The sequence below is a fragment of the Canis lupus genome, chromosome X (assembly GCF_003254725.2).
Source record: "Canis lupus dingo isolate Sandy chromosome X, ASM325472v2, whole genome shotgun sequence".
Classification (NCBI taxonomy): domain Eukaryota; kingdom Metazoa; phylum Chordata; class Mammalia; order Carnivora; family Canidae; genus Canis; species Canis lupus.
In genome coordinates, this window is record NC_064281.1 from 6,640,474 (window position 1) to 6,667,468 (window position 26,995).

General features: G+C 49.5%; 1 protein-coding gene across 1 annotated transcript in view; it reads left to right on the forward strand.

Annotated features, from left to right (window-relative positions):
- Positions 1-1,879: 1,879 nt before the first annotated feature.
- WWC3 (WWC family member 3) overlaps positions 1,880-26,995 on the forward strand; it is a 120,403-nt gene continuing 95,287 nt past the window's right edge. Inside the window, exon 1 of the mRNA XM_025436289.3 lies at positions 1,880-2,505. Within this exon, the coding sequence (XP_025292074.2) occupies positions 2,222-2,505 (284 nt within the window). The 5' untranslated portion in view covers positions 1,880-2,221. The remainder of the gene's footprint in view (positions 2,506-26,995) is intronic.

Genomic DNA, 26,995 nt, shown 5'->3' on the forward strand with positions numbered 1-26,995 from the left:
AAGCAGTAGGTCTGTAGCACAGTCCCACTGGGTACCTAAGGTCTCCTGTCCTCAGGGAAAGCCCATCCATGCTTGCCTCTCAGCTCCCACCTGGGTGTGGCCCCCCCACCCCCTACTCTTTACCTGATATTCTCTCTTCTTGCCTTTCCTTGTAGGAGTCCTTTGATGTGTGGGTGTGTTCTCTCTCTGTAGGGGCTGCTTCACTCTAACACACTCCAGCCCCATTCAGGGCAGGTTCCAGCGACAGTACCCAGGTTTGTGAAATTCTGGAAAGACAGGATGCCTGGGAGGGCAGACCCGCAGCTTCAGCCTGGCCATGCTGGGTGGCAAAGTGACTTCGGGGTGTGCAGGAAGAGAGAGGAAAGGCAGCGGCAGCCCCCTTGGCAGTAACGCATGCCAACCAGAAAGGAAAACGTCAGAGCGGGGATACTTGGCACTTGGGCATCCCCTGGAATGTGCGAGATCAGGAAATATTAGCCTTTTTGTTACTCTCCCTACCTTTCCCTGGGACATTTAATAACCATTCACGTTTAACTAAAAGGACTCTAGTGGTGGAATTTCCGGCATATAAGTTTTGGGTGGGGGCAGACACTTGGGGAATAAGGAAGTTCCTGTGTTGTGGTGGGAGGAGGGGAGGAAAGACCTTCCTTAGGTATGTCCCAGTGAGCGGTCTCCAAGAACATTTCCCCCTTATGAGAGTAATATTATCATTTTACGAACAATTTGGAGGGTAAATAATTTTTAAAAAGCCACCTCACTGAAGGAATGCAAACTAGTTTTGGAAGGTTTTCCTTCAGTCTCTTCTCTGTATCTAGATTTGGATCACACTGACTTTTTACTAGCTGTTTTTATATCACCGTAACAGTGTTTTAAAACCTTCCTGATAACTTTCCTGTATTTCCTGGCTTTAAGTCTCGTGGCCAGGGAACTCGAGTAGTTAAGTAGCTGGGACACTTGGAGCAAGAGAGAGCCCCAAAGTTGGGACTTCAGTTTCTCCAGCTTGTGACACGGGTGGAACATAACGTATCATCAGATTTTAGGGGTTGACACAGCTTCCTCCCCAGCAGTGGTCAACTTGAGTCTCTGCTCAAACTATCAGATCCTTCAGTCTGGAAGGTGGAAGAGCTTAAGGCAGGTCAGGGGGCCTGGCCCAGAGCGGGGACTTCGGATCAGCCCTTCTGGGGCTCTCCTGGCGGGGATGCCTAAGTGGCCACCTGTCCAGCTCTCGGTTACAGGTGTGTCGCCCCAGCTCCACGCAAGATGACTGGCCACGGGCTCCCCCTCGGCCTCCCCTCCGGGGCTTTACCCGCCTTCGCGGGACCATCTTGGCTATTCGGGAGACCCAAGGCGCAGTCCCCCCGCCAGTGGGCAGAGGGGCTTTGGAAGTCTGGGGGTGGGTAAAGCGAAGTGACCGCCCTCTCCCCCGGGAATTGTTCGCGTCCCCGGAGTGAGCCCCAGGCGGGCCGCGCCTGCAGCTCGGGTGGGGTGCCGTCTTCCCGGCCCCCCTTCCTCTCCGCGGTGGCCCGGGGGCGGACGGACGCGGCGGCGCCCATCCTGGCCCCCGCGCGGTTTCCCGGCGAGGCCGGAGGAGGGAGGTGATGGAGTGGGAAGAGGGAGGAGCGCGCGGAGCAGGAGCGGGAGGAGGAGCTGCAGCGGCTGGGGGGCGAGGGAGCCTCCGGCCGGGGAGCCGGGGGGCAGCAGCAGGAGGGGGCGGGGGCTAGGGTTGGGGAGACGGTGGCCCGGGAGCCCCGGGGGAGCCTGGAGGCGGAGCAGCGGAGGGCGACGGCGGGCCCGGCGGCGGGAGCCGGCGCCGCAGGCTGGGGGACGGGGCGGAGGGGCGGGGCCGCGGGCGGGGCGGGGCCTGCGTGCGCCCCGCCCCTCCCGACCGGGCCGCGCCGAGGAACGAAGATGGCCGGGCGCGCCGCGGGAATCGAGGGGCCGCCGGCAGCGGCGGCGGCGGCGGCTCCGGGGCTGTGACTCCACGCGTGGCGGCGATCCGAACGACCCGGACGGGCGGGCGGGCAGCGCGGGCGGCGACGCGCAGGGCCGGACGGGCGGCGGGCGGGCGCCGGTGCGCGGGCGCCGGGCGGAGGATGCACCGGGCGCGGCGGGCGGCTCCCCGCGGCCGCCCCCGCGCCCCGGGCGCCGGGCCTTAGTGCTGGCGGAGGACGCGGCGCGCGCGGGGCGGCCGGGCGGCGGCGGCGGCGGGGCCCGAGCGGTCATGCCGTGGTTGAGCGGCGGCCGGCGGCGGCGGCGGGGAGAGCCGCGGGAGGCCCCGCGGGAGCCGCCGCCGCCCGCGCAGCCCCCTCGGGAGCAGCCGCCGTCCGCGCCCCCTGCCGCGGCCCCCGCGCCCCCCGCGCCCTCTGCGCCGCCGCCGCCGCGGGCCCGGGAGAGCGCGGAGCTGCCGCTGCCCGCCGGCTGGGAGGAGGCGCGCGACTACGACGGCCGCGTCTTCTACATCGACCACAATACGCGCCAGACGTCGTGGATCGACCCCCGCGACCGGTAAGAGCGGGGGTGCGGGCCGCGGCCGGGGTCCCGGCGCTCCATCCCTCGGGCTCTCGGAGGGGATCGAGGACGCCGGCAGGCCTCCGGGTCTGGGCGCAGGTCGCGTGTCTTCGGGGGGGCCCCGGGCGAAGATCTGGGCGCTCCACGCCCCCACCCAGGGGCCTTGGACGAGGTTCGAGGCGCCCCGTCTCCGGCCTCGAGCCCCCGGAGTGCGGAGCCCCGGCCGCCTCCCGGCCCCCGCTGCGGGGCCGACACAGTGACTTGGTTCCCTCACGTCACCCGCTGACCGGCGCCTGGAAGCTGGTCGCCTGGAATTTCCTCCCCCGGAGCTGACGGATAGCCCTCTTTTCCTTTTTCCGCCTCGGCCTCGCCCATCCCCGCCGGGCCTCGGCCGCCCACCGCCCCCGGCCCCGCGGTGGCCAGATGAGCTGTCATCTTGGAGCATAAACGTGCGCTCCAGCTTCGTGGTGTGGGTTCCTTGTCTGGCGGGCTCAGCCTACTTTCCATCCAAAGACTGGTGCCAGATGGGCCACTCAGGGATTCCCAGTTCTCTTGGAATCGGGAGACTCTGCTCCCAGACTATGATGGTTGCTCTTTAGCGCCTTAAAAATTGAGTTAAAATTCTGATTGAAGTCGCCTTGTGTACTGCAGCCAGAATGCAACATGATTAGACCCATATGCTTTTGCAGTAAACGAAAAACAAGAGCTGAATTTCAGGTTTCCTTTTTGTGCAAGATGTGAACAGGGCACTAAGTTGTCTTAGTATTTATGTGAATATACCATGGAGTGAAACATGGATTCTTCTAAAAGCACTACCACATTGCATTTGATTAAGTTCATGTAATGATGCTTTTCCTTAACTTTCTGTGTGATTGCTAATTTCAGTGGTTCTGCTCTTTTGGAGAGGTGCTTTTGTGTGTGTGTGTGTGTGTGTGTGTGTGTGTGAGTGTCTGTGCACGCACGCACCGCGTAATTGGGAATTCTGTTGAAACTAAGTGTTTCTAGTGGTTACCTGATACCTTGTCCTGTCTGCAGCAACTTCTCTCTGCACTGGGCCGGGGTGCTAGAAAGGAAATACTGCAGGCTTCTCAATGATTTTAAGACTCAGGACAGGCTCAGTGTGATGACATTGCTCCTGCTTCCTCCTTACCTGCACAGGAAAGGCAGTGCTGCATGGCACTGGCGTTTGAAAATAAACTTTGGAGGAGGGAAGCTGTTGCATTATTGTTTGAAAAATCTCTCTGGGTTCAGATAGGGAAAAACAAAACAGCAAAATGAGCGTGTTTCCCTAACATCCTCCCTGAACACAGCAAACTTCTGGACTCAGAAACTTAGGTAAATCCTAGCACACTTTTATGGGTTAAAAAGATGCTTAGTTATTTTGAAAATCAGGTGAGATCATATAATAATTTTACCAAAGGCTAGAGCCACAGCTGTTTGATGAAGTCTTGGATGGTTCTGGAATTGGTGGAACTGCTTGGAATGTAGTGCCCTTTTATGCTGTATGTCTGCTAAAAACCCAAACAACTGGAAAATGAACCAATTAAAAATACTGTTTGGCTTAGAAAAGGCTAAGGTTCATTTTATGAGGGTAATATAAAACAGTTGTGGCTACATTGGAGTGGGGTTTCAAGATGAAAAATATAAACGTGCAAATTTCCATTTTAATGGTACGACCCAGGACATAGGTGAGCAGACCCTACAGGAGTCAGCTTGTAGAGTCTTCCTTTCTCTGTGTTTCATATACATTTCCTATGTTCTTTTTTCCAGAAATCTGTTTGTTACTGAATGACATTTTCACCCTTTGCAGGCATCACTTATGTTATAGATTTTTTAAAAGTCCCGTTTCTAGTGCTAAAAGTGTCGATTGAGTGAGTAAAAGTGCATAGTTTACATTTTTTTGTAAAGTAAAAACATGTGTATACTTTTATGAGACATTGTTTTTATAGTGAGTGAAAATTCAGCAGGGGATAGCTTGCACTTCAGCTCCCATAATACCTTGCCCGAAATATGTATGGAATGTTCAGCAAGCCACAAACATTTAAGTGGAGTCTACCGAAGGGTGTAAATGGCGTATGGTGTAATAGCCATTCTTCTTCCTCTTTCAAAACAGAACCCTGCCGTTTTTTATGGGTGACTGATTATCCTTTAAAGTTGTAATTGATTTTTATTATATGGAAAAAAACTTTGTCAGAGTACATTTTCTCCATGTGCATCTGACAGTTAAAGTCCTTTTTGAGTTGTGTTTGATTCGCGCAAGTGGAAGACGGTGTTCAATGATTTTCTCCAAACAGCTTCCAAATAGAGAACTGACAGGATAGTAGCAAATAAATAAATAGGCTTTTAAAGAAAATGAAATTATGAAGGAATAAATGAATGTAGTAGGTGTGGTGAAAATTGATGCTGACTTAAAACATTATTTCACATACAATTTAGTAAAAACTGTCATAGTGTAAGATGAGGCCCTGTAAACACAGTAACTGAGGGCCAAGGGTTGTAGATAATCTCTTCTAGAGTTTTATAGTAATTCCCGTCAATGTTGTGTGTAATAGCATTTGATATTGGCAGCTTCAGGGTGTGTGGGTGAATTACTGTAGTTGTAATTTCTTTTTCAAGTCACAACCAAAAAGTTGCAAGCCTAAGGAAATAATCTTTACAGATGTGGCTACAGATGTATAAAAAAATCTCAATGTTTACAAAATGGAATTTTTTGGTTTGATTTTGAACCCTCCTTAGGCTTAAATTCACTATCTCCGCAGATCAGTATTGTCTGTATAGTTTTCATTCTTTGCTACGGATTGTATCCAAAGACCTTGTTAAAAAATATAAAGTTAATTGATCGTTTCTATGGCTGGCAGTTTCTGTGGGTGAGTCTTGCCTGGTTCACATTGGTCACACGTATGTATTCTACATATATTCACTCAGAGTTCAGTGATCACTCTATAAGAAGATATTTGCTATTTAGGCAGAAAACATGGAAAGAACATTTTTGCTTCCTTTGAAAAAATTTAGTGCCTTCAACAGTGCCTGTGGGTTCTGTTGATGTTGTCTTATATGTGGACTGAGTGAGTGAAACTGCATGTTCTGTTCTTGGAGCTCAGTTGAGATTACAATGCCGGACTGCCAAGGCCGAGCAGCCAGTCCAGAGGATGGTGGACGTATCACATTTGAGATCAAAGCGAATGTGAATAATCCTGATGACGGTGGAAGGCCCAGATTATAGCATGACATAAACTTTTAGGGACCCATTTGTTCACGAGATGGGATTTGACCTGCTCCAATTGGAGAAATTCTGTGGTATATTAAAATTCCTTTGAACAAGCTATTTTATGGAGAAAACAATCCATGGTTTGGGAAATTGCAAGGCCGGAGCCCCGTATAACAGAGTCGGATGACATCATTGCCACCTCCTTGCGACCTTTATTTAGTATTAATTAATAGGAGGTTTACTATATTTACTCCACAGAGTCTATTTCTGGATTATACAAACTTTCTGAAAAACAAGGAATGATTTCTCTATTTTTCATTTTTTAAGATTATAGGTACTGTTTGTATGAACATGGGGGAGCGTCTTTGCTTTTAAGGCCATAAGGGGTGGGCTCCTGGTGGAAGAATCTTTATCCATTTAGATCATCAGCAATCATTTCTTGGTCTATTCTTGGCTTAGTATCGGTCTTTTTCTTTCCTTCCTTCCTTTTTTTTTTTTTTTTTTTTTTTTTTTAAGAAAAGTGAATGGAAAAGTCATTTCTGAAAATAGATCCCGGATGTTTAGAAATCTCTAAGTTTCCTTTTCTCCCTTTTCACTCTGCTCTTGCAAGTGGGAATAATGTATTCCACCTTCTCTGGTAGGTTCTGCTTTAGGAACCCATGGGTCAGGTGACGTGGTAAAAGCCACCTGGCGAGCCTGGTGAGCTTCTTCTAGCCCAGGTCCTTTTGCTGATGTTGGTTGCCTTCCCAATACATTCAATACAATTGATCTGATGGAATAAAGCCGAGTTAGGGCAGCCCCGGTGGCGGCCCAGCGGTTTAGCGCCGCCTGCAGCCTGGGGCGTGATCTTGGAGACCCGGGATCTAGTCCCACGTCGGGCTCCCTGCATGGAGCCTGCTTCTCCCTCTGCCTGTGTCTCTGCCTCTCTCTCTCTGTGTCTCTATGAATAAATAAAAAATAAAAAAATCTTAAAAAAAATAAAGCAGAGTTAAATTCTTCTGAATTCACTTGTTCCTATTTAAATCCAGTAAAGTGAAGAAATATTTACAGAGATTCTTGGCCTCCCGCGTTCTAGTAAGGCGGATGGAGACCGAGTTTTCTGGGAGATGGGAGACAGACACAGAAACGAAGACAGTGGTCACGAGGTGGTGATGGCTTCTGAAAAAAGGAGGGAGGGCTCATTTGAGCTGGGGGCAGGGGGGCGTTGTCTTTATTTTCTTCCATTGAGGGTTTCTGGCGCTTTCTGGGAGCTGGGGAGGAAAGGAAGGAATGTGAGGAAAGTGCCGGAGGCAGGAAGTGCCTGCGGGCTGTTGGAATAAATGAGGTCAATTTCCCTGACCCAGCCTCCGGTGAGGGAGGTGTGACTGGGGCTGGAGCACGCCGAGCTGGGAACCCTCAGCTTGGGAGTTGGAAGTGCTAGTCTTGTGCAAGCTCCTCATTTCGCACTGCAGGGCCACAGCTACGGGGACGGGGGACGTCCTGCTGGCAGTTGGAAGCACAGGGACTTGAGCTGAGTCTTCTGGCCAGGAATCGGTGCCCTTTCTCGGGTGCCACTCAGCTGCCCAAACCCCTCCCACTTTGAAACATCCTGCCCCTGAGTCATTCATTCATTCATTCATTCATTCATTCAAACTGTTGCACAGCCTCTGTGTCTCAGGTGCTCGTGCTCTCCTGTCTGCCTGGATGCTTCCACTGAAAGCCCACAGCGGCCACACAGGGTGTAGGTGGGCAGATGATGAAATAGGACAGGGAGGTTGACTTAGTAACCTCACTGTCCACAGCCAAAGAGGGCTCCAGAGCTCTCTCTGGCTCCAGAGCTGAGCTCAGATCTACTACCTGGGCTTGACCCTCCCTTCACTAGGGTAACTGTGCCCCTTGTACTGTGTCATACCCACCAGTTATTTTTTTTATCTTGCATTCATTGTTAATTGATATTTTGCCCCACCACCTCCTTCATGGAAGGTAGAATAATGGCTCCCCTAAAGATGTCCATGTCCTAGTCTCTAAAACTTGCTAATAAGTGACCTTCCATGGCAAATGACATTTGTCGGTAGGATTAAGTTAAGAATCTTGAGATGAGGTGATTATTCTTGGTTATCTGGGTCTACCCGGTGTAGTCATGGTCCTTATAAGAGGGAAGCAGGAGGGTGGTTTTCCCATTGAAAATGGAAGCATCTGGTCAGCTTGGTGTCTTTGAGAACAATCACAGTAGCTGACATTTGTGGCGTGCTTAGGGGTACCATGCTAATAAGCTTTTCACATCTGTCTTCTCCCTGGCTCCTTACAACAGCCAGGAGTCCTTGTTCCTTGTAGATTTGAGCCGGGGAGCCTCACCTTAGGCGCCAGGTCATCTGATGAGTAGCCAAATATGGGGTGGTGGGCAGGGGTGGATCTCCAAGAGAAGAGACCAGTTGGAAACTCTTGGGAGGTCTTCACGGATGGCGACAGGCCCTGAGCTAGAGAGATGGAGGGCAGTAGGACATTAGAAAAGGCAGGGATGATATCAGAGAAATTGTGAAAGAAATAAGGAGTGCACGGGACTTAGCCAATACTTGAATTACGGCAGGTGGGATGGGGAGCTCTAGAAAGATGTGGTGAGGGCATCTTGCAAGGGTGCTTGTGGAGTGGTGGAATCTCCAGTGTTTTCTATCTGGCGGGTTCTCTTTTTTTTCTTTTTATTTCTTTTTATTCTTTTTATTTTTTCTTTTTATTTCTTTAAAGCTCAAGGGTCTAAGGAAGAGAGGGGGGAGAGGAAGGGAGCAGGTTAGGGCAACCCCTGGGCAAGAAGCCCAGCACTTGGGCAGGTGGGCCAGGGTGCCAGGCGGGAGAGCCTCCGAGCAGCCTTACGTGCCAGCCTCGGCGCCACCAGGAGCTAGAGCACTGCCAAGGTGCCTATGGCCTTTCCAGGCCATGTGGAACTCAGGACAGCAGAGAGCCACTGTGCGAGATGAACTCCTTCTGCCCCTTGGAGCCCTGTCCCATGGAAAGGTGCCCGAAGGTACCTGTCTCCCGCATGGGGGAGGTCTCTGAGCCGGTGGATCACCCTGGATTCACCCTGAAAGTTATCCTCACTTAAAAAATTTGAAAAAAGATTTCCATACCATCAAATGTACTATTTTAAAGTGCACAGTGTAGTGGTTTTTAGTAAATTTGCGGGATCGTGCCCCCATCACCACTGTGTGATTCCAGGACATTTCCCTCGCCCCAGAAAGACACCCCATACCCACTAGCAATCTCTCCTCGCCTCCCTGAGCCCCTGGCAGCTGCTCATCTGCTTTCCGTGTCTGTAGATCTGTGTGTTCTGGACATTTCATCTAAGTGGAGTCATGCACTCAGTGCCCCCCCCCCCCCCCAGGCTTATTTTGCTCAGTGCGATCTCCCCGCTGTTCGTGCGCGTTGCCGCATGGATCGGCCCTTCGTGCCTTTTCACTGCCAAGCGCTGCTCCACTGAGCGGCTGGGGCCCAGGTTGTTCACTGCCCCGAAGTGCCCGCCTTGTCCAGGTCCCCTGCAGAATGCCGGAGCTAGCCCAGCGGCAACTCCAGCCGTCGTGCTGGGGGGGTGGGGGGAGGCGGGGAGGCCCACCTGTGCGCATCCCCAGCGGCAGGGCGGGAACACGACCCGTGTGTTGCGGGCCTGCGAGGTCCAGGGCCGCCCGATCGGTGGCGGCGGTGGCTTGCTCTGGCTCCTGGGCCCCGGCCAGCCTCCCCCGCGCTGTGCCCGGCGGCAGCGGGCGTCCTCCGAGTCCCGGCCCCTGCTCGCGGTGCCCAGGGAGCCCCGTGCTGGAGGCCGCGGATCCTGGCCGCTGCCCGGAGCCCCGGCGGCTTCCCGTTTCCAGCGGCGCTGGCGCAGCGTGGAGTGTTCCCACGTGGGCTGCGGTGGCATTTGCAGGTCGGTCCCTGCGCTCGGCCTTCCGGTGTCCTAACGGACCTGCTCATCCCCGCCCTTGTCACAATGTTTTCTTGCCCTTTTTCCCGGTGTCTGTTAATCCAGGGACGTGTCCGTTAGCCCGGGACGGTCGGGCGAGCTCGGATGAAGGCTGTGGGGGCTTGGGACGTGGGTTCGGGGCGTCCTGGCTCAGGACGGCTGGCATCGGCTGCCGGGGCCCCGGGCCCCCAGGTGCAGGTGGGGCCCGGCGCTCGAGGCCGGTGCGGGGACGGCGGGGCGCAGCGGCACACGTGCGGCCCCTGCCCCCCTTCTCCCTCCCTCCCCGGGATCGCCCGTGTGCACCCTGGCCTGCTGCTCAGGGAACACGCACGTTTTTAAAGAGGGGCTGATGCTGTCCTGACGGGGGGCCCTTCCGAAGCCCGTGGGACTTGCTGGTGAGGTCTCACGCACTTCATATGACCTATCAACGGACGGATGCAGCCAAAGCCACGGGAAACTCCGTAAAAATTCCTTGTTTGGCATCACGGCGCCTCGCAGTCCTCACTTGGCGCCTCGCTCCCGGCACAGCTGTGCGTGGAACCGACTGGCCGCCCTTCCAAGTGCTCGGGCCCACAGGGACCTGGGCTGTTTTTTCTATTACACGGGGACCCCACTGAAGCATTCTTTTCCTGTGAGAATGAAACAGTGCACAAATATGCAGAACACATGGAAATCCCCACCCGCCCCTTCTCAGAGGGAACCTCCGGGATCAGCCTGTGGTGTGTCCTTCTAGTCCCTTCTCTACACTCTACCCAAATACATGTACATAGGGCTGGACCTTTGTCTTAGGATTTTACATAATTGGGATCATACTGTCACCTTTTTTCCCCTGTGACTTGACACTTTCATTTAATAATAGGTCTGCGTGCTGTTTCCACTACTGGAATACACAGATCCACCACCATCCTTTTAACATCTTTTTTATGGAGGGAACTTTCACATAACAAAGTCACCATTTTAAGTGAGCAGTTCCGTGGCACTTAGCGCAGTTGCGGTGTCGTGCAGCCACCCCCTCTTTCCAGTTCTAAAACCTTTCCTTCACCCCAGAAGGCAACCCCGTCCAGGTAAAGCGGCCCCTCCCCACTTCCCCCTCCCCACAGCCCCCTGCACCCCCCAGGCTGCTTTCCCTCTCTCCGGCTTTGCCACTTCTGGATGATTCCATCTAAATGGAATCGTGTGATATGTGGCTTTTTATGTGGAGCTTCTTTTATCTAGCTTCAAAAACATTTGAGGTTCACCCCCATCATAGGAACCTGGTTTTTTTGCTTCTGCTTTTGTTTTAACACAGGGACATGCCCTCCCGTGATCCTGAGGGCAGCTGTGTGGCCTGCGCCCATGGGAACAGCCAGCACACTTGAAAAAAAACCAATTGACCATCAAAGACAGTTTTGCTTTTCGTTTGTTCCTTACTTTAGCCTTTGATTCATTATGTTGAGAAAGAGAGAAGTATAAAATCTCTCACATGTCTTTTTACCATTGGGGACAGAGAGCCAAAAAATTAAATGCATAGTAAGACTTTTCAGTAATCTAGATGCTGGGATGCCTGGGCGGCTCAGCGGTTGAGTGTCTGCCTTTGGCTCAGGTCGTGATCCCGGAGTCCAGGGTTCGAGTCCCACATTGGGCTCCCTGTAGGGAGCCTGCTTCGCTCCCTGCCTGTGTCTCTGCCTCTCTCTGTATCTCTCATGAATAAATAAATAAAGTCTTAAAAAAATAATCAAGACGCTGCCTCTGTGCGAGGTACCATGGAAAATAACAAATGAACATCATTGAGGACTGGCCCTTTCCCTCAAGGAGTCGAAGATACAGCTGGGGAAGCAGAGAGACCCTCCGGAGTAATAAGCCAGAGTGGAAGCGGTCACCAGCGTGCTGCCAGGGCCGCCCTCGGGTGCGAGGATGCCCAGGCTCTGGGTTAGCTCCTACCACCTGTGCCCTGCTGCCAAGCAAGTCCTGGAATTTCCTCGTGCCTGGATTTCCTTACTTGTGCAAGGAGGATGATAATACTTGTTGTTAGTCGATGAACTGATTTAAGTGTAAATTATTTCCCAGACGTCATGGCTGGCCCCGGGAAATCCTAGGACAGGGGTTGGTCATCAGTAGCCTACAGACTGAACCCGGCCCACCACCTGTTTTTATACAGCCTGCAGGTGAAGAATGAGTTTTCCACTTTTAAATGGTTGAGAAAGAGTAATAAGAGTGGTGTTTTGTGAAATTTATGTGAAATTCAAATTTTAGTGTCCACGAATAAAGTTTTGTTGGAGCTTAGTCATGCATGCTGTAGCTGCTTTGGAGCTGTAACTAACTACAAGGACAGAGTTAAATTGCTGGACAGAGACCAGATGGCCCACAGAGCTGAAAATAATACTGTGTGGCACTTTACAGAAAATGTTTGCTGACCCCTGATCTTAGAATACAGGGTTAATTAAGGTAACCATTAGTCAGTGGGCTTGTACGGAGTGGGGCACAGGATGAGACCTGCAGACCCTGGTGGGAAGTCTAACCAACCAAAGGAAAGGAGCTCAGAATCATGAAAGCCAGTGGGGGCCTTTTAGTCAACGAACCCCTCTGTAGAAACTTCTTTTTTATTTCCAAAGATTCTATTTATTTATTCATGAGAGACAGAGACATAGGCAGAGGGAGAAGCAGGCTCCAGAGATAAAGTTAGATGAGAGCATTTAAATAATATGCAAATCAAGATTAAGATGCCTGGAAAATAACCATATTTGGAAAGATTTTCATTAGGGGCATCTATGTGGCTCAGTTGGTTAAGCATCTGGCTCTTGGTTTCGGCTCAGGGCCATGAGATTGAGCCCCGTGGGGGGGTGGGGGGAGGCTGCTTAAAGTTCTCTCTTCCTCTCTTCCCGCTCCCCCCCCACGCGTGTGTGCGCACTCTCTCTCTCTCTCTCAAAAAAAAAAAAAAAAGGATTTTCATTAGAAACACACATTTAATTCTGGGGATCTAGTGTACTGCATTATGATTATAGTTAACAGTGCTGTATCCTCAAATCGCTAAGAGAGTAGATCTTAAGTGGTAATTATGTAATGTGATGGAGGTGTTAGCTAATGCCATGGTGATAATCGTATTGCAACATAGAAATATCAAATCATATCATTCACTTTAAACTTACACAATGTTGTATGTCAGTTGTATCTCAATAAAGTTGGAAAAAATAGAGTTAAAAAGCTAAGATTTAAAGGTACAAAAAGCTTTAGTTCTTGGGAGAATTTGAGTAAGGGATTCATTCTTTTGTGCTCCTGGGTAAATGGATCCCCCCCACCTGTACTTTAGGAACTTCAGTGGGTTTTAAAGGCCCATGAAGAGAACTGTGTGTGCGCACACATGTGCTACTTGGAACATGCAGATGCAAAGAAGAAATGCAGCCATTCTCTACCCCTCCACGCCCCGCTCTTGCAGATCAGAAAAAAACCCCTGGGACCAGTGTCATTAGCCTGTTCCTCTTGAGAGCAGACTGAGTGGCAGCCCAACCTCAAACCACCATGTGATTCCAGGCAGCACAACACACAGAAGGAAATGAATGTGAGATTCTGTTTGTAGAGCATTCTCGACATAATAACATTACAGAGATGGAGAACAGATTAGTGGTTGCCAAGGGTTAGGGATGGAGGCTGGGGGACACGTGGCTCTAGAAGTGGCTCGAGGGAGGCTCGGAGTGGCGAGATATTTCTCTGTCGTGATTGTGGTTATGGAAGCTACACATGTGGTAAAATGGCACGGAGCTGGTACATATACACCCAGCCACTGACACACGCAGAGGCACGCCTGCAAACTCAGGATGAGCTGTGCGGCGATTGCAGTGGTGTCAGGTCCGTGCTCTGGCATGGTGCCAGGGCTGGGCAGGATGGGACCCCAGGGGGGACTGAGTGAAAGAAACCCCCCATACATGTCTTTGCAACTTTCTGTGAATCCATGATTATTTCAAATTTTTTTAAAAGATCAGAGAATGAAGGGACCAAGCAGTTAGTCATATATTTTTTTTAAAAATCTAAACCATCTCCTTTCCTTTAACTTATTTAGATTTTCTCTGCTTATTCACAGTACAGAGCACGTAGTGGGTCCTCAGTAAATGTTGAATGCACTTATGCACATAGACATGGGTTTTACTTATTTGTATATTTCAGTATTTCACTTAGTTTTTCTCATATATTCTAGGGTTCTCAAGAGTACCTGTCAGCTGTCAGAGCCCCCATTTTGTTAGAGTGGCCACCCTTGTCTTGACCTAGGGGATGTGTCCCTCTCTCTAGCTCCTGGTGAAGTCCTGCTTGCTCAGAGCCAGTGGGTCTCAACTAGGCATGATTTTGTCATCCCCCCCATTTGGAATGTCTGGAGCCATTTTTGACTTTCACAACTGGGGGCGGGGACGGGGTATCACTGACATTTCAGAGGTAGGGGCCTGCAGTTGGCTGGGGCAGGAGCACATGGCCCCAAGCCATGTGAGCCATGTGCACAGGGGGAGGTGTGAGACGGGCATAGTTGAGGACCAGGCTCTTTGTTCCGATAGACCTATATGAAAGTAACTCCTCCTCCTGCTGCTGGATGTCCTGTCTCCACTCCACTTTGGAACCGGGCAGTTACATTTGCCACAAAACCCAGGAGGGAGCTGGCTGAGAAGCTGCGGGTGGCAGTGGGGAGAGGCTGCATCCTTGGTATGGTGGTTGGTGGCTGATTTAAGGTTCTAGAGCTACCTACTTGCAGCACCTTTTCTTACGTGAAATGTGAACTGACAACGTCCACCTAGCCTTCAAAGCTGGTGGAATTAGGGTTTCTATTATTAGCAACCAGCACAGGTGTCATCACCCCACAGGTGTGGAGCCTGCTTAAGATTTTCTCTGTCCCTCTGACCCCCACTCTGTCTAAAAAAAAAGCAAAAACAAAAACAAAACCCCACAACTTTAAAAAATGTTTTTGCACTCCCCAGGACGTCCTATGTTAGCATCGTCCAGGAGTTTTGCCCACTGTAAGGGGAGAATATAACCTTGAACAACCCGGTAACCGTTACTAGGTTAAAAGATAGATGGTTTTCATGAAGGCAACTACCTCTTTCATTCAGAGGACTTTAGCTTCTGGGACGATTTATTAGCACTGCGGTTTGTTTTAGAATAGTTGATGTGATACCTGATTATGTGGCAGTGTTTGGAGTAAAATGAAGTTGTGGCTAAAGGACCAATTAACAATTGAGCCTTCACATATCAGCATTCTTACCTTTCACACATTTTTGGAAGAACCTCTTAAAATTATAGTACATGCTTTTGTTACTTAGATATATTAAAGTGTGACATTTTCTTGACAGTTAGGGTTTGGATGGGTGAACAGGGGCGTTGGTATGTCCCGGGATGTACTGCTGACCATAGGGACCGCCCAAGTGTGGTTAGCCCCAATTTTGGACTTAGAAGGTCTTGAGTCTGACTCTTGGCTCTGCCATTTGATGTGTGCCCTAAGGCAGTATTTGGGCTCTCTGAGCCTCAGTTTCCTCTTCCATAAAGTGGGGGCACTCAGATCAACGTCTAGTGCATAATAGACACATTTTGATTGTTTTTGTGATCATATTAAATAGTTATTCAGCATTGTGAGTCTTTAGTTCTTTAGTGTCTTTTTTCTTTTGCCCATCAGACTTTGCTCCCGCCGTCATATCACTTTCCTTGTAGCCCTGTGACCCTGGAGGCCCACCAGTGTAAAGACAAGCACTCAGATTTCATGAAAACTATTTTTCTCTCTGCTTGAAGGTGTTCTTTGCATGTTTTTGGTTTTGTGGCTGGTTAAGTTGCTGGTAATGAAATGTTACTAAAGAGTTAACAGATTAAAAAAAAAAAAGTTAACAGATTAGCGTAAAGCCAGCACACTTCTTTGGTAAAGGACTAAATAAGAAGAAATATTTTAGGCTTTATGGGCCACGGGGTCTCTGTTGCAACCACTCAGCTCTGCTGTTGTAGCTCAAGAGCACCCAGAGACAATCCCTAAATGTGGATGGGCCTGGCTGTGCTTCAATAAAGCTTTATTTATAAAGATAAGAAGCAGGCTGGATTTGGCCTACGGGCTCTACTTTGCCAATCCGAGAATGATGTCATGCTTGTTTGTGTACCATGTTAACACATCCAAAGCTTTCACGCGTTTAACTTTCATTATTGTTATGTTAGCTTAGATACAAATCAGAAAATACCTCAAATATGTACAGAATTATTGATTTCCAGGTTTTGGTATCCTCTTGTTCTGGAACTTTGTATTTGTAGCACTCATTGATGTTGGAGACTCTGAAACAATTCACATCATATGATTAGACCTTGCTCCATAGCTAATGTCGGATACTTAGTATTGGACAGGTATTAAGAATAGGAGAAGTTGGTTCAAGGTCAAGATGTTCAGCTACATCTTCTCAGCAACCTTGTGCAATATCTATAAGACAGTTTTCATATGTGTATTAATAGCTTTTGGCTCTACATTTAACAGATGAACGTACTTTGGGGATGAAATTAAGTTTACCCAAATCACTGTGCTGTTTGGGCCTTGAAGGGGACTCTCAGAGCACATGTCCATGTCCATACCAGCACCTCCGGAAAGTCCTCCCTCTTGTGGGGCTCACATGCCAGTGGGGGGAGCTGGGAAAGTGGGTAAAACGGGGCTCCAGGGAGGCAGTGCTAACCATGATCAGTCACTTTAGCAGTTACCTTAGGTATTTTCCTAGCAGCATGTGGCCAGAGCAGTAAAAGGTATTTTCCACCCTTAGATTCACCAATTCCACTAAAACAAAGGCTGTTGGCTGGGGGTGGTTTTGCCCTCCAGAGGACATGTGGCAGTGTCCGGAGACAGTTTTGACTGTCCCAGCTGGCAGGCACGGCTTGGGACTGGCACGTAGCAGGTGGAGGCCGGGGCTGCCGCTCACATCCCACAGCACGTGGAGCCACCCCACAGCGGAGGTGACCCGGCCCGTTCACGTCAGCAGCACTGGGGCCGAGGGCCTGCCCTGGGGGAACGCAGATAAATCCTTCTCAGACACCCTGGCTCCTGTGGGGCTCACACTGCAGTGGTGGCAGGTGGCGATGGCTGACCCCATCGGTACTCACTCGGGAGAGCCCTCCGGCAGGGGCAGGTGGCCGGGGGTGGGGTGGGGGGAGGCCTCGCTGGTACGGGGGCCCTTGCGTGATGCTTGCAGGTGCTGAGGAGGAAGCCTGGCAGTGTCTGGGGGCTGAAGCTTTTGGGGAGAAGGAGTGCAGGTGCCAAGGCACCAGTGATGGGGGGAGTGGTTGGGGCCAGGTGGCTCCTGAAGGGCCTCGTGTGCCCTTGCGGGGACTCTGCCTGTGACTCCCAGCAGGTCAGGGAGCCTTCTGTTGGGGGACTTACCATCCAGTTGGGGTCTCTCTGCCTACTGTGGGGGTACTGAGAGGGAGGGATCTGAAGCAAGAAGACTGACAGGTAGTAGTGAGGGTGCTCCCAGACCTAGGCATGGTTTCTTAAGGACCCGGACCCTGGGTTGCACTTGCCTGTCTGCTGGACTCCGCTCCTGAGGCCCTCCCTCAGAGCCCTTGCAGGCTTGGAGAAGCAGGGTTTGGCCAGAATTGAGAGTGTAGCCGTCACATTTGGATCGGCACAAAGGAGCTGAGCCTTTTGCCTGTGCTGTTCCAGGAGCTTTGCTCCTGGTGGCTACGAGGAATTCCGTGGAACCGGAAATGCACAGCGGATGTATTTCGTTCTTGTTATTTTAGCGGTTGAGCTGTGTGTGGGCTTAAAGAGTATGTCTTAAGAGAAGACTTTAAATATGCTTTTAGAATGCCCCTATCATGTTACAGATACTTGTGTTTAGAATCTGATGTTTTATTATTACTTAAAAAAAAAAAGTGGCGGGTAGTTGCTTTCTAATGGTTGGATGATTTGGGATCTAAAATGATAATGCAAGGGCAGCCCGGGTGGCTCACCGGTTTAGTGCCGCCTTCAGTCCAGGGCCTGATCCTGGAGACCCGGGATCGAGTCCCACGTCGGGCTCCCTGCATGGAGCCTGCTTCTCCCTCTGCCTGTGTCTCTGCCTCTCTCTCTCTCTCTCTCTCTCTCTCTCGCTCCTCTCTGTGTGTCTCTCATGAATAAATAAAATAAAATCTTAAAAAAAAATAAATAAAAAAATAAAATGATAAGGCACAAGCCCATGGTGGCCAACTCTGCAGAGTATTTTTCCCCACTGTGACTTTTCTTTAGAAGCACTATGGTGCCATTTGTTTGCCGTATGGAAGCTACTTCAGAAGGCATCTCATGTAGATCATTCTGTGATCGATCGGCCTAGGTTAACCCAAGATTGTCATCTCTTTAATCTCAGTATTAAGAGCCGAGACACCAGAAACCAAACCCTTCCTCCTCCGGTATCATAAACCTCCCAAATGTCACCATGCAGATGGCATATTGACAAAAATGTCGAGGATTACCAAGAATAGCTTCTTGCATTCACATGTGTATCTCGGGGAGAAGGACAGAGCAGCATTTCCATTTAAAGTGCCACCGCAGTGGCCAGAACCAATCATTCCTCTTTGAGCAACTCTCAACACTCAGCTCTATCTTGGAGCTTTTGACATGCTTACTTCCAGCTTTTAACTATGAACTTATGCACTTATTGTGCCTTTAAAATTATGAATATTTTTCTTATGCCATATATCACCCAGCTCCTTTAAAAATATGGATCACTCTAGCGTTTGATATAAACACATAACTGATAAAACCACGTTTTCCCTGAGTCATCGTCAGCATCTCATCTGAAATCTAGTGCCAACTCAGTATTTTGGGATCCGAAGTCTGAGTTTCCTTCAGGTGGGCTGATTTTTATCTGGTGTAAAGGGGAGAAGCCTATTGCTTTCTTGCCATCTGTTTTGGGGTGCTTGGTAGCCACTTTTTCATTAGTTGGAGTGGCTGTCATCCCTTTTTTGCACCAGTGAAAATAAAACCCTGTCATGCTACTTTGGGGATGAAGGTTGCTTTTGTCATTTTCAGGGCTATAAAACCATGTGGATTAATCCCAGCCAGGTGGTGGGGAAAGGAGCAAGAGCTAAGCTGGTTCTTCTACCTTCCTGAGCTGTGAGATTAGTTTCTGGAACACTCTCCAAGCTCATGGTAGTTCAAAGACAACTTGGTTTGAACCTAGCACTGGAGCTAGACAGTGTCCTGGTGAGCTCTTCATTGATGGTGCCTCTGAGTCTTTTCTCTTTTTCCTGTGGTCTTTTATTTATTTATTTTAAGATTTTACTTATTTATTTGAGAGAGAGTGTGTGTGTGTGTGTGTGAATGGGAGGAGGAGCAGAGAGAGAGGAACAAGCTGATTCTGCACTGAGCGTGGAGTGGAGCCCAACTCGGGGCTTGATCCCAGGACCTTGAGATTACAACCTGAGCCAAAATCAAGAGTTGGATGCTTAACCGACTGTGCCACCCAGGTGCCCCTCCCGTGGTCTTTTTTATGTTTCACTGGTATTTGGTTGCTTTACCTCTCCACCCAGAGTTAAAGAAGGTGCTTTGGCATATTCTAAACTATGAAAATAAATGAAAATGAAAAATTTTCCATGAAGCTGACCAATGACATAATGGTACCACAGGCATATGAGTTACTGGAATTGGTTTTGTGAAGCAGTTGGCTGGTCATGTTTCCATGTTTGCAAAGCTGGGAGGTGTAAGAAGTGGTTGGGTTTTTTTTTTTTTTTTTTTTCCTAATCAAAAAGGTAGCCCTGCAGTGAAGTTGATACATTCTTGTATTAATTAATGGGTTTCAAAGAAACTGAAGGGAAGTTCTTTTTTCCTCCTGTGCAAGTAAAGGTGAAACAGGAGTGTGATCTTCAGGCCATCGTTCTTTTGATAGTTAGGTATTACACTTACTAGATAGATAGGATCAAAGTTAGAACTTTCCAGAAGCAAGGAAAATAAAGTGCTGGAGAAAGTGTCAGTTGCAGCGCAGTTTGCTTATAAAGGAGCAAACGAATACAACGTGCAGTGGTCCTTCGTGGTAACTCCCTCCACGCTAGCGGAACTGTGTAATAGGACAATGTCTCACCATCTCCGATCAGTATTAATACGACGAGATTTCTGAAATACGGTGCGTAGAAGTGGAGCGGCATAGGCTTGAAGCCACGAGCTTATTTCTGTTCGAAGCGGCTCTTGCTCCGCAGCCTCCTGCAGGGATCTCAGACTGCGTGTTGCCATCGACAGTCAAGTGGCCAGGTCCTTCCTGCTCGACGCCGTCTCCAGCCACGGGTGGTTAGCCAGCTTGGAGTGAGAGCAGTGTGTCTATGGTTGGGCTGGCCTGGGCCACAGTGTCAGTGTCACCTAACCCCTTTGGTCCTGGTTGGTTCCCATGAGAGCCTGCTAACATTGGCCCTTATTTCACGTTTGTCGTGAGCATGCCATGGTCGGTGCTCCTTGAGGACACCTCCACCGTGCATTCATCTGTGTGGCTGCACTGCGGGTCCTTCCACATACTAGGGACAGGATTTCAAATCCACACTTTCCTGGTTATGTTGCTCTCAAGTGCCTCATAACTGATTTCATCACCGCTTTCTATTTCTGAGTGATACATATCTATATTTTTAAAAACTCACTGATTGGGACGCCTGGGTGGCTCAGTGGTTGAGCGTCTGCCTTTAGCTCAGGGTGTGATCCCGGGGTTCTTGGATCGAGCCCTGGATCGGGCTCCCTGAGGAGCCTGCTTCTCCCTCTGCCTGTGTCTCTGCCTCTCTCTGTGTGTCTCTCATGAACAAATAAATAAAATCTTAAAAAAAACAACTCAGTGATTTTTTTTTTTTTCAGAGGCAGGGAGGGACAGCGTGTCATACTCTTTACCCATGATGAGTGTGGCATCGGATAAAACCTTGGGGTCTTAGCCACAGAAAGGCTTTCATTTCTCTTAAGTTGCACATAGACATATACGGTATCCTGACCTGGTCCTTTAAATCCTAGATACCAGATTAACTTAGGGGGCTCTGTGTTTGTGTATATTTGTGTTTACACACGCGCACACGCGCACACACACACACGTGCGTGCGCGCAGCCCCACCTCGGGAGATCCCGACCGGCGGGGCCCAGGACGCCCCGTCATCCATCTTTGTCCTGTTGGGAAAGACTGGGGTGAAATTCACAGAACACGAAATTAGCCACTAGCCATTTTCAATGGGTAAGTCCGGGCAGTTAGTACTTTCACGGCGTTGTGCAACCACGATCTCTATCTAGTTCCAAGGTATCTTCACCACCGGAAAGCAAACCTTGTCCCCGTTAAGCAGTCACTCCTCATTCCTTCCTCCTTTCAGGCCCCGGCTGCTTATCTGCGTCTGTTGTTTGCCAGTCCTGGCCATAGCAGAGAAATGGGGTCATGGAATATGTGGTCTTTTGTGTCTAGCGTGATGCTTTTAGGGTTCATCCGTGTTGTAGCACGTGTGGGGGCTTCATTCTTACGGAAGCATACCATGTCACTGAGTGGAGGGAGCCCCTCGTGTTTATCCTGTCATTGGTTGCTGGACACTGGGGTTGTTTCCACCTCTTGGCCGTGCTGACCGGTGCTGCTGTGAGCACGCACTACAGGTCTCTGAATACCTGCTTTCAGTATCGTTGGGTATGTAGCGGGGTTGGGTTTGCTGGGCCGTCTGGTGATTCTGTGTTTAACTTTCTGAGGAGCCGCCCCACCATTTTCTATTCCCACCAGTAGTGTAGGAGGGTTCCGGTTCCTCCACATCCACTCCAGTTCTCGTTGTTTTCTGTTTTCTGTGAGCTTGTTTGCTTGCTTTTTTTTAAAAAAAGATTATCCTAGGGATCCCTGGGTGGCACAGAGGTTTGGCGCCTGCCTTTGGCCCAGGGTGCGATCCTGGAGACCCAGGATCGAATCCCACGTCAGGCTCCCGGTGCATGGAGCCTGCTTCTCCCTCTGCCTATGTCTCTGCCTCTCTCTCCCTCTCTCTCTATATGACTATCATAAATAAATTAAAAAAAAAAAAAAAGATTATCCTAGTAGGGATGCAGTGGTATCTGTTGTGGTTTTGATGGGCATTTACCTGATGACTAATGATAGCATCTTTTCATGTGCTTGTTGGCCATTTGTATACCTTGGAGAAATATCTGTTTAAGCCTCTTGCTCATTTTGATGTTGGGTTGTTTGCCTTTTGGTTGTTAAATGTGACGATTTGTTCCTACATTCTGAATACTGGACTCTCATCAGACATGATGATTTGCAACTGGTGTCCATTTTTTTTTTTAAATTTTTTTATTTATTTATGATAGTCACAGAGAGAGAGAGAGAGAGGCAGAGACACAGGCAGAGGGAGAAGCAGGCTCCATGCACCGGGAGCCTGACGTGGGATTCGATCCTGGGTCTCCAGGATCGCGCCCTGGGCCAAAGGCAGGCGCTAAACCACTGCGCCACCCAGGGATCCCCTGGTGTCCATTTTTGAAATGTTCTCCCGGTGGGTTCCAAGAACCATAGATCTGGACCACTTATTCTTGAGGTATCCTACAAGATACCTAGAAAGCTTTCTAAAAACAAATAAAACCCCTCCAAAATGCAACCGCCCACCTTTAAGCCACCCTGGGGTTCTGGTAAGCTCCCTCCTTCCCCAAAACACAAATAACTACATGCAAAGCAATAGTTAGAGGTGACTAATGACCTAACTGAATGGACAGGTGTCATTAAAGCAGAGACTCCAGCATTTCCATAGAGAATCAGCTAGCATCAGCTCCCTACTGCCCTTTCTCCAGAATATTCTGTGTAGGGCATTTATTAAATGTGCAGTAAGCTGCCCTTCATCATGCTCACATGCATTCCAGGATGTCCTGGCTCTTCTGAAGCGCCAGCACCAGGACTTGCCATGTTTGGCCTCTCAGGAGGTAACATTTCGTCTGCCTGTTTCTTCTGTGCCCCGGGGGAAGGGCACCTCGGCGTTTGCACATAGGCTGTTGAGCTGGGCACTTAGTATTTCTTTTCACTTTCTTCTGATGGAGAGAGCACTGTTGGTGTTTGCTTGAAACATCATTTTAATCATGTTAATGTGGAATATTGAGGTTTTCCACTCTAAAGGAATATATTATCATCCTGTTTTCTACCATCCTGTTTCCTCTACCTTGTGTACCCTTAATTCCAAAGGATGGCTGAAGGCTTGGCTCAAAACTGAGAAGGTGGGATGGTTGTGGGCCAGTTGATGGAACTTTCTAGTGAAAGAAGGTCTCATCGGACAGGGCATGGGGGTGGAGAGGGTGGGATCCCCAGGGCTCTTGGCTTCATAGGGATCTCTTAGGAGAAAATACCTTCTGCTGATCTGGCCTTCCTGGTGGGGAGTACCCTTTATCACCCTGGTGGGTCCCTCCTCATTCCTGGGTTCATAGGAGCTGAGAGCCTGCCATGTTCTGCGGGCGTGGTTCTTCCTTCCCGTACCTTCTGCTCCCAGTGCCACCTGCCTTGCTCTTTCCATGGCTCCAGCTGGTCTCAAATGCCTTACTTCCGTGCAAACTTTGGGAACTACATGGGAACTCCGAAGAAGACGATTTCAATGGGTGGGAGAGGAAAAGAAAAAGATGCCTTAGGCAGATTCAGTGCCACAGAGCAGCATGTGTTTTATTAAATTCCAAGTTAGGGCACGAGGTAGTTTTGCTGGGTTGTTTTTATAGATTCCTTATGTGCTCCATCATGTCCAACCTCAGAGGAAGAAGGCAACGAAATCTGTTTTGAATAATTGCCTGATCAGCCATACATCTCCTGCTTATTAGCACGTGCTCTCTGCACCAGTTTTAAAAATCCATGACTATTTTAGAACTACTGTCTCCCCCGTGCAAAAGGAGAAGCTGATGCTGGGGTCAGCATTGCATTTTACTGCTTACGCCGTGCAGAGGCCTGTTGGGAAACGTAGGTGGCCCACGCGTTTGGTTGGCACTTTCTTTTCTGTCCTTTGTGCCAGACTGTGTGCTGTCCGGGGCCTGCCTTCGTCTGCTTCCTAGAGCTCTTCCTGCACCTGGCCAGTGACAATGCCATCCTCTGGGTGGGTGAAGAAATCATTATTTGATTTCAGTTCTAAAGATATTTCAAGTGTTCAAGGTGGAATTCTCGGTTCAAAAAGCTTGTGAGAATAATGGATCACGTGCTCCCCAAACATGCTTCCTGACCCTACTCACTGATCATCTTCCCTCTCGGTGGACATGCCACACATGCAAGAGGCAGAGGACTACGTGCCTTTGAGCATCACGGATACGAGGGTCTCAACCCAGATTTTGGGTTACTAAAAGCCGTTGTTCCTCGGGCTTCATCACAAGCCAGTTAAGTCCAGGTTCTTGGGTAAATCCAAATGTCCCTCATGAGTCCCACTGCAGTCCGGGTGCAAAGCCACTTTCTAGTGGGCGCCCTCTTGTTCACAGTCACGAAGGAGTATTTGTTGATGGTTACAACCCCTTTATGAAACTTGGGCTGCTCAGCCCTGATCTTGGAAACCGGAGACGTTGAGGTTTGTCAAAGGGAAAGAAAGGTACGGTAGCTACTGACGCTGTTGTATTATTGTTTTGGAGCAATAATGAGAGGAGGCGAGAGGAGGGAATAAGGACTGGATGTTCTGCTGACCATAAAAATAATTTATGCTCATGTTGAATCGCTTCCTCCTTTAAGTTTCCAGAGCACCCGATGTCCCCAGCATCGCGGGAATTTGTCGGTTTGTGGCCATTGTTATTTATTTGCTCCCAGCTGAGATGGAGTCCTTGAGGAAGCTCCTGGCACCTAGCACCTCAAATAGCTTTCCTGCAGTGAATATTTAAACAAGCAGATAGCACTTGGGATTTCCACGCAGCTTGTCCTAGGGTGTGGGGTCCCCAAGCCCTCTCATCCTTAGCTAGGATGATGCACCTGAGATGGTGAGCATCATTTATACCAAGCTTTGTGCCTGTCCCTGCTTGGCAGGAGCTCTCTGTGTATATAGCCCTTTTGCTGGGCTCTTCTCTGGGAAGGACTTTCCCACCTTTACGCCTCACCTTGGCACACGGATTACAGATGCAGATGCCCACCAGGGCCGGGATCCCCACTTAATGGCCAGATGTCAGAGGTGACAGCGTGTGGCGGGGTCTGTGGCTGGCTAGCTTGTGGCCCCTTCCAAAAGGGATGGCCCTCATTGGTTTTAGTCATTTTTTTTTTTGTCTTTGGAGACTATGATTCCTGTGTGCCAGTTCTTTGATGTTCAAGAGAGTTAGAAATTCAGGTGTTTGAAATGAGGTCTTCTGAGTTTAAATGTTGGCAGCTCGATGGGGTTTTGGTAGAACACTCTGAGGGCCGGCACTGCAAACCAGACAGGACATGTCTGCAGGCCCAGTTGGCTCCCTGGCAGCTTTGGGATGATGCATTCCCAGCTCTTGCTACCTGGCTTGCCCTCCCCACCCCGGCACAGAAGCAGGAACCCCAGGGGAATGCAGTGGTAGCCACACTTGTCTGTAGGGGATCATGGGAAGAGGAGAGGGGACAGGGCTCTGTTGGATTCTGGGTAAACTCTCCCTTTAAAACAATGATTTATTTGTATAAATGCACCACAGTTCAGTCCAGCCCTCTACCTAAAATTCTGCTGTGGGAGGTGGGCAGGGGGTTGGGGTGACTGGGTGACGGGTACTGAGGGGGCCACTTGATGGGTTGAGCACTGGGTGTTATGCTATATGTTGCCAAATTGAACTCCAATAAAAATAAAATAAAATAAAATGCAAAAAAAATTCTGCTGTGTTCAGGTGTCTTCTGTAGTCTTTTTTTTTTTTTTTTGTAAACAAAGGAACCAAAATGTGATCACATATCAACTAATTTTATAGCCGCCCTTTTCCCCTGACCAATGACCAAAGTACTTATTGAGTACTTGAAATGTGGCTAGTGCAACTGACAGATAAAGTTTTAATTTAATTTAATTTTAATTAATTTTCTTTTTAAAGATTTTATTTATTCATGAGAGACACAGTGAGAGAGAGAGAGAGAGAGAGAGAGGCAGAGACACAGGCAGAGGGAGAAGCAGGCTCCATGTACGGACCCCGAAGCGGGACTTGATCCCGGGTCTCCAGGATCAGACCCTGAGCCAAAGGCGGCGCTAAACTGCTGAGCCACCCGAGCTGCCTTAATTTTAATTTAATATTAAATAGCCACATATGGCTAGTGGCTGCCACAGTGGACAGTGCAGGAAAGCCTCTCTCTTGCACCCCCAAATGGCCCACCCTTTCTCAAAGTGGCCCTGCTGAAAATCAAATCAATAGCAAGTTTTGAGGCAGCTTCTCTGGGATTGGTGTGCGGTTACTGTGGAGTTCGGCTCCGGCTCCCTCTTTCCTTATGTTCCAGCCTCCCAGTGAGGAAAGCCATCTAAAGAAATAAAGCCTGATTAAGATATGAAGGAACTGGACTGCCCTCTGGCCCCCTAAGCCTGCCTGGAATGTGTTTGCCCATAAATCCTGATGGACCTGGTTTGGGAATTCTGGCTTACAGTTCCCCTTAACTCATACTATTTGCTTCCTCCTTTTCAAGAGCTTTCCTTCCCACTGGCCTATATAGATGGCTTCTTCATCTGTCCACCCCTCCCTTTCTTCTCCATCCATCCCTCCATCCTTCTGCCCATCCCTCATCCATCCCTCTGTCCACTCATCTGTCCCTCCACCCCTCTGTCCATCTAACCATCCATCCATCTATCCATCCATCCATATTTCCATTGACCCTCATCTAACTCTTTTTTAAAATTTTTTTTCATTTTTTCATCCAACTCTTATCCATCTGTCCATCCCTCCATCCACCTCTTTGTCTATCCTTCATTCCATCCCTCCATCCTTCCCGCCATCTCTAGCTTTCCCTCTCTCCCTTTGTCCATCTGAGCCTAGTGCACTCCTGTTATAGGGCCAGGCTCTGTGCCAAGTACGAGGGAGGCAAGACCTCTATGACCCTTGACTTTTTGGTAGACCCAGACTAACGGGGGCACCCGAAGACACCTGTCCTTCAGTGAAGATTCAGAACAAAGTACTGGGAACAAGATGGCCTGGGCTTGCAGTGAGGTCACCTCTCCAGGGAAAGGGGGCTGCAGATGCTCAGAGTCAGAAGATGGGGTAAGGTCATTTTGGGGTTTAGAGCATGGGGATGTTTTTTTTTTTAATAAATTTTTTATTGGTGTTCAATTTACCAACATACAGAATAACACCCAGTGCTCATCCCGTCAAGTGCCCCCCTCAGTGCCCGTCACCCATTCACCCCCACCCCCTGCCCTCCTCCCCTTCCACCCCCCTAGTTCGTTTCCCAGAGTTAGGAGTCTTTATGTTCTGTCTCCCTTTCTGATATTTCCCACACATTTCTTCTCCCTTCCCTTATATTCCCTTTCACTATTATTTATATTCCCCAAATGAATGAGAACATACA